The 11020-nt window shown below is 43.2% G+C and overlaps 1 protein-coding gene across 1 annotated transcript; it reads left to right on the forward strand.

Annotated features, from left to right (window-relative positions):
* Positions 1-1619: 1619 nt before the first annotated feature.
* On the forward strand, positions 1620-4463 carry LOC117550877 (B2 bradykinin receptor-like). Its single transcript, XM_034223444.1, is given in 3 exon segments — positions 1620-1715; positions 3061-3751; positions 3753-4463. Coding segments are annotated over 3 exon segments (1089 nt in total). The 5' UTR covers positions 1620-1695; the 3' UTR covers positions 4131-4463.
* Positions 4464-11020: the final 6557 nt, after the last annotated feature.

Genomic DNA, 11020 nt, shown 5'->3' on the forward strand with positions numbered 1-11020 from the left:
CACATCCTGAGAAACATGCAGAGATTAAAGGCTGCACATTCTGGACTTGTGTTTTCTCAGAGTAGCAGGATGAAAAATAGTTCAGTGTTTCCTTAGCCTGAAGAACACACCTAAAGGTTTTGATCTTATTTGAATATGAAATGTTGTTTTCATCTCAATATGTAAGAACCGTCTAACACTTTAATATCTCTCCATTAAATATGAAGCTATATTGAATAGCCTCAAGATACATTTTCCCTGCATGGTACGGCTTTATTTCAACTGCATTTTGTTACAAGGTGCTTTTTCAGGATTTCCTTTTCCCACTTTCCATATGGACTACTATATTTAACTTTTTGTCAGTACATGGAAAACCAAACCAGGAGTGTGCCCAGCATGCAGTTGAAATGCGACAAAAGATAAATAAATGCACCTGTTGCCTTCACTAGGATCGATACAGCAATACATATTTATCCTGTTTAGTAGCTCTTCTTCAGTCTTTATGTCAAGCTAAGCTGACCGGTTGTAGATATCTAAAAAAAACAGTTAGCATATTTCTCAAACTGTCAATCCACTCCTTTAACACCTAGTGGATTTTACTTTTACAAACTAATACGACACCAACACTTCCTTGGTTATGTTTTATCTCCACCTGTTGCATCTCATACTATTCTTATTTCATCACCTCCTTCTTTATCGAATTGTATTTCTCGTCCTCCTAACTCCCTTTCCTCCAGACTCCTCTGGTCACATGGTCTCTGCTGCAGATTTAGGGGAGCGATGAGGGGATTAGCTGTGGATGTGGTTTGCTTTTTTATCAGCAGAGCTAAGGGCCATATACTCCTGAAAAGCAGGCAGACAGGAAGAGTATAATTCCCTTTTGCAACCTGGCTCATTCTGTCACTTTACTCTGCTTTAGCACCCACACTATGCCTCGCTCCACACCGCAGCAGCTTTTCAGAATTCACTCTTTAACAATAGCAAAAAGATTTTACTTTAACATTTTATTTCAATCAGTTAGATTTGATGGTGATTTATATATTTTTCGATAGTCGTATAACAGGAATTCTGGATGTATAAAGGGGTCAGTGGGGGGGGGGGGGGGAAGATTGGGGAATATTTTAAGTTTAAACAGTTTCATGAATTCTGGGTTTTGGAGAAAATGCTGTTTTCCATGCAGACACACTCAGTTACTTCTCTCACATCTCTTCTGAAAACTCACTTTTGTTTTCTGGGTTTTTCTTAATGTAAAACAGTTTTTGAAAATGTATTTCAGAGATACTATATTTTATTTCTTTATTAGTAAAGAGTTGAATGTAGTTTAAAAACTCTAACATACAGGTCAAGTATATGAAAAACAATCTTGACCTTAATTTAATGCTCAAAATATCTGTGACCATATTAGAAACAAAGTTGAATACAAATATCTAAAGCTAGTTGAGTAGCACTTGAAATGTTTTGGCTCTATGTAACCTGATTATATGTTTTCTTCAAGTTTGTATCTTCTTGGTTGAATGCACTTATTGTAATTCAATTTGGATAAAAGCGTCAGCTAAATGCAATGTAATATGAAGGCGGGGTCTCAACAGCTTGCAAACATTAAGGAGTCTGCCTGACATCATTTTCCATTGGTTTCCTTTCTCTTTCGGAGAGCGTGTCAGAGGTAGACCTCAGTGAAACAAAGTTCTGAAACAGTGTATCTGCACAAGAAGAAGAATGGCTCTTCCGTCCACAAGGTAGGCATTGACATTCATATGGTGTGCATATTACTTTCTTAATGTTTTACCACGATTGACTGTAGTTTGAATGTTAGCATGGGTTATAAATAAGGTTCAAGGATCAAGGCTTTTATTGTCATTTGTACATAGCTACAGTGTACTTATGACAATGAAAATCTTAGGTCACAGGCCAACACAATAAAACAGATACAAATAAAATAGAAATAGTGCAAAATAGTCTATATACAAGTCATTGGAATATTGATCGATATAAGTTGCAAACGGATGAATGTTATGGATGTTCTTTCAAAAGTTCAGGTGTCAGTCTTGTGACCTGTGGGATGAAACTGTCCCTTAGTCTGGTGATTTGAGTCTGGATGCTGCGGTACCGCCTGCCAGACCGCAGTAGACAGAACAGATGGGTGGTGGGGTTATTTTATAATCCTGAGGGGGTAAATAAGTAACATCTGTAATGTGTTGTGCTTTGTACAGACTCATCCTATAAATGTACTTTACTGCATGAAAGTGATCTGAAACTGAAAATAGTGTAATACCGGCACCACATTTAGACAGTCTGTTAAAATGGAAGACATGTTTCTTCCAACAAATTAACAGTTCTCTAACTGCATGTCTCAACATGTTGTTAGATGAGTGTTAGATGTTAGAAGATGGTGACGTGTGCACTATGTTGATGCATTTTAGAATAACTCTTGATGCATTTATATTGAAAACTTTTAAAATAGTAAATTAGTGGTGGCAGGTTTGGACATTTACTCAACTACTATATTAAAATGATGGTACTTGTACTTGACTTGAGTATTTCGAATGTCTGCTAATGTATACTTCTTTACCCTTAATCTGCATATACAAATATGATCAAATATCGAAGTGAACAATCCCAAGAGGGCAAGTGCATCCCTTGGTTTGCTTTGTGAAAGCCAAATTCATTTTGAAGATCAGAGTGAACCTGTCAGAGCATGTTTGCTTAAATTCAAGATATGCTAGAAAATTCCAGAGAATGAATTGCATATTCATTCAAGTTATAACCGGATAACAGCCTATCAAGTTGTCGTGGGGAGAGAAATAAAAAGCCTGTATAAAAGTTATTCATAAAAACATTTCATAACTTTCTGTTTTGCTTGTACATAAACATACATGTATAACAATCCTTATTGTTATTTTGTGTTCATCATAAACTAGTCTGGCACCTGCATTAAACTTGGAATACAACTATTTCACATTGTTCAGTGTAACTGTGTATTCAAGCATTATCTCAGCATAACATATTTCAAAGGAAATGTTGAAGTTACCTTGCATTTGTGTTTGTTTAAACATCTTGTTTGCCTTCCTCTTACTTCCACAGCATCCTCGCTAACTTCAACACTACGGCGATAAATGGAGAGCAAAACAACATGAATGGGAGTCAGTGTTATAGTGAAAAACCACATTTTTGGCACATCTCTGTGCTGCCGGTGTATATCCTGCTCGTCGCTGTGCTGGGAATTGTGTTGAATGTATTTGTCCTCGGGGTTTTCTGTCTTCATAAGAAGTCCTGTACCGTGGCTGAGATCTACTTAAGCAACATAGCTGCTGCTGACCTGATCCTGACGTCCTGTCTGCCCTTCTGGGCTGTGAATGCAGCCAACCAATTCAACTGGCCCTTTTCTCATCACCTGTGTCGACTGGTCAACTTTGGCATCAACATGAACGCCTACTCTAGCATCTACTTCCTCGTTTTGATAAGCATAGATCGTCGCATGGCACTAGCGAACCCTCTGTCCCATATAGGAATATCTAGGCCAAAATATGCCAAACTGGGCTGTGTGCTGGTGTGGTCTTTCGGCTTGCTCCTAAGTGTCCCCACACTTGTCTTCAGGGAAGTGAAAGATTTCCCTGAAATACAATCTAATATATGCTATATGGCTTTCCGAAATCTCACTGAAAGGGTTGTGTTTGATGTGATGCAGGTTACATTCAGCTTCATCATCCCCTTTGTCATCATCTTCTACTGTACTATACATATTCTTCAAGCTCTGAACAACCGGATATTTGATGGGCTTAAACACCCAGAAGAAGGAGCAAAAGGCCACCACTCTGGTGCTGGCGGTCCTCCTGGCGTTTATGATCTGCTGGATGCCATTCCACGTGACAAAGATATTACTTTTGCTGCAAGAAGCTGGAGTCCTGACAGGGTGTAGCCTTGACTACGCCCTTAACATCTGCGGCCATGTCTTCATGTACCTCGCCTTCTTCAACAGTGTTCTCAACCCCATCCTCTACGTCATTGTAGGACAGCAATTTCGGCAAAAAGTGAGGGGACTCTTTAAACAGTGGAGATCTACCAGAAAATCGTCCGTTAACATCTCATGCACAAACTCAACCCGGATGAGTAGTGTTGGACCTCAGTTGTCTGTTCCGAAGGACATTTCTTAGAAGCTGTTGTTTTTGTTTACTTACTTTCACATAATGAACTTATTAGTCATGTTCCCCGAAGAAGATATCAAACAGTAACTTAGTCATTTAGAATTGAGTCAGAATACACATTAAATACAATCCTGTCTGTTGAGAGGATATTGTCTACTCAGACCTTACTTTTAATTTCAAACAGTTCCCTTCATCTTATCTTCTTTGAGCAACAGGAGGAAACCGAGGGGAAGGAGGAGAAAGATAACCATAATATTTAGCAACATGTAAGCGCTACTAACATTAACAGACCAGAGGAAATCAATGTTGCGGTCACCTTTTAATGCATGGGATTATTACAGGACGTGGGAGGCAATTTGTATGCCATTAGTAATGTAATGCTCCAAAGAGATGGAGACAGATTGTGTTTCTTTATAAATGCATGTTATGAAGTCTTTACATGACACATCTTCTATAGAGTGCCACAGTGACGCATCCTAAAACCCGGGAGTAAGTTAACATTTTTCCGGTTCCTTCGACAAAAACCAATGCAATTTCTCCATAGGATTTTGGAAGATAGCTGGAAATAAGGTCTGTGGTTGACACACATTGAAGAGACGGATCACGTTTTGTTCAGCCGGATAATATCCACATGTCTACCCTACTTTTATAATTTTCCAATCATAAATCTAATCGATAGATTTATGATCGATAGGTTTTAGGACGCGTCACTGTGGCAACGAGTGCATGTCTGTGGATATGTGTTTCTGTGTATTGTCAAATGCTGTTGAGCTTACTTTCTTTATTATATTTTTTATATTTTAATGTACATCTGAAAAATAAACTCTATATTTGTTTAACTATTTATTTATTCTCTTGTCTCTGTCATTGTTACTCATGTTTCCTTTAGTTGACTTACACAGCCAGGTTGGTATTTTTTTTACAATGTGAACAAATGTTCTCTACGTTCCATGAACCACCTCTGTATCAATTGTTAAACTATTTGTTTAATTAATTGAGAAACATCTTTTCCCTATCTATGAATACATACAAATCTGTAAATAAGTTGATTTAATTCATCCAGCAAAAGGCTTTTATAAGTATTACTTCACATTGTTAATTGCTGCTATTTGTTTACAATGTCATCTGAATCACGGAGTTTAAAAATCAAGCCAAAGTATCACCTGTTTTTGCAAGTTTAATTGAAATTGAGTACACCCAAAATGTATTCAATAATGCGTGTATGCATGCCCAAGTTATAATAAGGTCAAGGTTGAACTGAGCTGTGAGTCTGTTAACTTAACCAATCGGTTTTGTTTTCTCTTATAATACTAACATTGCATTTACTAAGATGATCCCTGTTAACGCTGCCGTGAGAAAGTAGTGACAATAAAAGCAATGAGTCAGACTTAGTGAGAACATCTGTATGATTGTGAAAGCTGTTGGTTTTTCTTCACCTGAATAATTTGTATTGACGTTGCACTGTTCCCAGATCTTAACTCAGTGAGTAATAACACTTTGCAAATGCAGGAGCAGCCAAAAAAACCCACAAGAGAATGACATTGGAGGTGTCGTAATGTGCTGTACCTTTCGCAATTACAAGCACCATTGATACAAATGAGACATCAAGACTGCAGCAGCTGAGTAACACTGATAATTACCCACACTTCATTATGGTTCGTTATTTAAAACTCCTTTTTTGTTGCAGAAGCTCTTCAAATGTCTTTTCATGGTTGTGCAATAGCAACTCTTAAAAGGCCACACTTTGTGCCCCCTTGCAAAGCTTATTGAAGCATTCAAATTAGATGAAGAGTGTATTAACAAATTGTCACTCAGTGTTTCAGATGAAACCCTGCTGCTTAAAGACTAATAGATTTTATGGACCATTTTATTCACCCATTGTTCCTTGTTGCTAAAAGGCCAACATGAGGAAATGTCCAATTATTGTGATGATATTAGAGCTTGAAGCACGACTTTCATGTGCTTTTATATTAAGAAACCTTAAGAAATGTATCCGGGGGAATACATTGAGAACTACTTTTTTATTAATATTGGTTTGCAATTGCTTGACATTTTGTTTACTTCCTTTAGATGCCTCCACTTGACACCTTAAATTATCACAATAAACTGCACAAACTTAAATGTTCTATCTTTGATTACAAAATAAATTATTTTGTTGTAAATTAGAAGTCCACAGTTAAATACAGGACGCACAACATACTTGAGGCTTTTTGTTGTTGTTGAGAGGGACTGTGGTGTCTGCTGTTTGTGACCTTCTTGGCATTTTCAACTTGATAACAGCAGCTGGATTGGTGGCAAAGCAAAGACTTTCAGGACAAAAGAACAAATAATATACCTGAGCTAAAGTAATATCAGGCGGATACAAGAAAAATAGTTTTCATTACTTTATTAAGTCGCACAAGTCCATTTAAAGGTCCCATGACATGCTTTTCTGGTTATTACCTGGTCTCATCTGTTTGTCATTACTGGTGTCATTTTCTGGTTGCTAACGCCATTGCAACACATAATCACTGATGTTCCGCTGTAACGCTGGTGGACTCATCAGAACAGAGTGGGCGAGCTGACCAATCAGAGCACAGTGGGCTCACAGGGAGGGGGGGGGGCAGGAGCTCCAACAAGGCGTTTAGGACAGAGTGAATATCATGTGAATACATTACATTACATTACATTGCATTTAGCTGACGCTTTTGTCCAAAACGACTTACAATAAGTACATTCGACCAGGAAGACACAACCTTGAAGAAAACAGAATCATATAAGTATATCAGGTTTCATAGAGCCAAACATTTCAAGTGCTACTCAACTGGCTTTAGGTAATCCAGTCCTTTATTGGTATAAAAGTGCTTCGTTAATCGTTCTAACGCTCGAAGTGGAGTCGAAAGAGATGAGTTTTCAGTCTGGAAGATGTGTAAGCTATCTGCCGTCCTGATGTCAATGGGGAGCTCATTCCACCATCTTGGAGCCAGGATAGCAAACCCACGTGTTTTCGCCGATGGGAACTTGGGTCCCCCTCGCAGCGAGGGCGCAACGAGTCGTTTGGCTGATGCAGAGCGTAGTGCACGCGCTGGGGTGTACGGTTTAACCATGTCCTGGATGTAGGAAGGGCCAGATCCATTCGCAGCACGGTAAGCAAGTACCAGTGTCTTGAAGTGGATTCTAGCAGTTACCGGAAGCCAGTGAAGGGAGCGGAGGAGCGGAGTGGTGTGGGAGAATTTAGGAAGGTTGAAAACCAGACGAGCCGCTGCATTCTGGATGAGCTGCAGAGGTCGGATGGCACATGCAGGTAGACCAGCCAGGAGGGCTATACAGAGATGCTGTATGAGAAACGATAGTTACGGCTGTAACTACGGTTCTATGAGTCCCGGATGACCGCCAGAGGCGGTGCTTTAAGCACTGGATATGTCCATTGCGCGCATGTAATAACAACAAAGTCACCTATGACCCACGTGACACCGGCTATATCAGCCGCTGTCGTCAGAGGATCTGTTCCCAGAATCTTCTCGCGAGCACACAATAATTCTGAGTGACAGGGAACTCTGGCGGTCATCCGGGACTCATAGAACCGTAGTTACAGCCGTAACTATCGTTCTATTTCGTCCCTACTGACCGCCAGAGGCGGTGCTTTAAGCACTGGATGACTTATACCAACAATGTCATGAAGAATCCAAGCCCTTGCTCACCACTGGAAGCAGCGGAGCTCGGCAAAAGGACCACGCCCAAAGAATGGGGAGTGGCGACATTGACCTGATGACAACTGGAGAATGTGCCAGAAGACGCCCACGACGCCGCGGCGCAGATGGTCTCGAGGGGCACCACCCTCAGGGCAGCCCAAGATGTTGAGATGCTCCTTGTAGAGTGGCATCTCAGCCTGATGGCAGGGGGCGGCCACTGGCCCCGTAAGCCTATGAGATGGTATCGACAACCCAGTGGGGCAGCCACTGGTTAGAGGGCATAACCTCCTTTAGTGCCGCCAGGGCACAGCAACTTCGACGTGCCGTACTCCTGAATGTCAAAGCGTGCCAGCTGGGCAGGCTGATTGAAGTGGGTTTGTGGAAGGACCCCGGGCAGGAATGCCACATTTGCCCAAAGGGCAACGCCTGAGAGTCCCACCTCGGGCATGTATTGTTTATGGAGAGGACATGCAATTCCCCGACTCGCTTCCCTGAGGCTATGGCAAGCAGAAATGCTGCCTTCAAGGGCAGCCACCTAAGCCCCACCTGGGCCAGGGGCTCGAAGGGAGGAGATGATAGAGCATCCGGCAGCAGGGGCAGGTCCCAAGCCGGAGCCCTCGGGGTGCTAGGGGGACGCTGCCGTAAAGCCCCTCTCATAAAGAGGGACACCGACCTGTGGCACCCCGCCGTCAACCCGAACATGTCGGGCAGAAATCGCAGCCACATAAATTCAGAGTGGAGTGAGAACGTCCACTATCTAGAAGGGACTGTTGTCTAAGCAACAACGTACATGCTGTCTCCAAGGAACATGCACATTTTTGCCCCCCAGTTGGGGTAGAAAGTGCGTGAGTGCAAGCTGCACAGCCCGAAGCTCTAGCACGTTGACCTGGCGCGCACTCTCCTGGGCAGACCGCTGACCCTGAACGGTCCTGCCCTGCCGCACTGCACCCCACCCTGAGAGACATGCACCTATGGTGATGGTCTCCTGGCGGGATGGGATGGCGCCCATGGGCACGCGCACCAGGAGATAGGCCCTGCCCCTCCAGCGTGACAGAGAGTGGAGGCAATGCTGCGACACCCTGACTTCCCTGTGCCTGTGCCACTTGGCGTCCAAGTGAAGGCTGTTCAGCCACATCTGCATTAGGGCTGTGCATCTTCACTGGTCTCACGATTCGATTACGATTATCCTGTCAACGATTCGATTCAATTCGATATCCCGATGCATCACGATTCATACCAATGCGTTGCATCCTCAATTTTCTATATTACTGCACATGGCTTATTTTTCATCAATGCATACATGCAGTAAATACATATGAACTCTCTTTTTATTATTTAGAAAGTGCTTCAGAAATCAATAACAAAAATGTCTTGACATTCATTTATAAACCAAAATAAATGAATTGTATAGGTCTAGCCTCCCTATATCTGTGTGTGAAGTTGTTCCATCCTCAAAAACAAAAAAATTATGCTTCTGCAGTCTAGCTGCAGCTTCAAGCAACGGTCTTCTGTTAAAAAAAGGACACTGAATGTCCTGAATGTGGCATCACACACAGGATTTGAGTCTGAACACAGCAGACAACAGGAGTATTTACAATATACAAACAAAAATACTGCATGTGGGTGCACACTTACATTCTCTGTCTTACTGTTACATAAATCCCATGAATGTATGAGATTAAATTAGCTTCATCATATCTCAGTGATTAAGTGAATAATAAAGTTTCTATCGGGTCACTATCAGCCTGTCACTCATTATTTTCAGGGAGGGGGCGGGGTTTGGAGGAACGGAGAGGAGACGGTGATCGCGGAAGCTTTTTTCCTCCTGCCTTCACAAACTTTACACACGTATATATCGTCTGAAAATTGCTAGAGGACATTCATACTTTGCAATCCAAGACTTAATTAAATCCACCAAAAACCTGACATGATTGTAACGTGATTATTTTTGAAAAACATAAATCCCTGTGCCGCAGCGACACGGAGTGATTCAGAGCGGGTCCTTCTGCTGTTGGTTCTGGACTGGTGTTCTTGTGTTGGTGGATAAAGCAGACTGCTCCGTGTTTGGTGTTGCTGTGCCGCTGTCACGTCTGTTCCCTGATCTCTGCGTCACCGACCGATTTGATATTAAAGTGACAGAAAAAAAAACGTTATAGTAAAGCCGCGGCCGGAAAATCAGGAAGCAACGTTACTACGCTATAACCGATTATCTTCGTCCACGTCCGCATCGCAATGCATCGTAGAAACGATTATTTTCAACACCCCTAATCTGCATGGGGCGCAACGACAGCGGACCTAAGGGCCCAGCGGGCGAGGCAGCTGCCAGTCTGCCCAAGGGCCGGAGGAACTAAATATAAGGCACCATCTTGCCCGGCCCACGTGGAAGTAGGCATCCCTCAAGTCCACAGTTGAGAACCACTCCACCTGTGCATGCAGTGGTCGTTGATTACTCTGAGGTCCAAGATCGGGCGAAATCCGCCGACTTTCTTGCTCACGAGAAAGTACGCCGAGTAGAACCCCCTGGGCTAAGCAGAGGGTCTTACTGGCTTGATTGCGTCCTTGGACAGAAGGACGGACAACTCTTGGGCCAGAGCTAGGGCCCCTGCCGGATCGCTGACGACTGTCAGTTAGACCCAGCCGAAGGCTAGGGGCCGGAGCTGCGGTCCGTACCCCTGGGTTAAGGTGAAAACCACCCAAGGGCCGGAAGTGCAGACCGCCCAGTAACTGAGCTGCTGCTGGGAAGGCAGCCGACGACCGCCCCCGGGATTTCAGGGACCAGCCCCCAGGCCCCTGGAGCCTCTTGGGGGGCGCCGGTAAGGCTCTGGGGCACGAAGCGGCCTGGAAGGTGGGCGACCTGGGGCACAAAAGTAATTGGGAAGCGGTTGAGTGGGCCGCTAAGACCTCTGCAGACCACCCCTGTAATCTGGCAGCTGAGTGCGGCTGCTAGAGCGTTCCCTGGGCCTGCTGGGAGTGGGCACAGGTCTGCGAAGACCCGAGAGCTGCTGCCTGGTCTGCCTAGCTTGGGCAGCACGCTCCAGTGCCTCCAGGGCAGCTGACCTAAACAGCTCCCCTGGCTCGACTGGTACGCCTTCACCAGCTACATTACATTACATTGCATTTAGCTGACGCTTTTATCCAAAGCGACTTACAATAAGTACATTCGACCAGGAAGACACAACCTTGAAGAAAACAGAATCATATAAGTACATCAGGTTTCATAGAGCCAAA

This window comes from Gymnodraco acuticeps, unplaced genomic scaffold, assembly GCF_902827175.1.
Source record: "Gymnodraco acuticeps unplaced genomic scaffold, fGymAcu1.1, whole genome shotgun sequence".
Lineage (NCBI taxonomy): Eukaryota > Metazoa > Chordata > Actinopteri > Perciformes > Bathydraconidae > Gymnodraco > Gymnodraco acuticeps.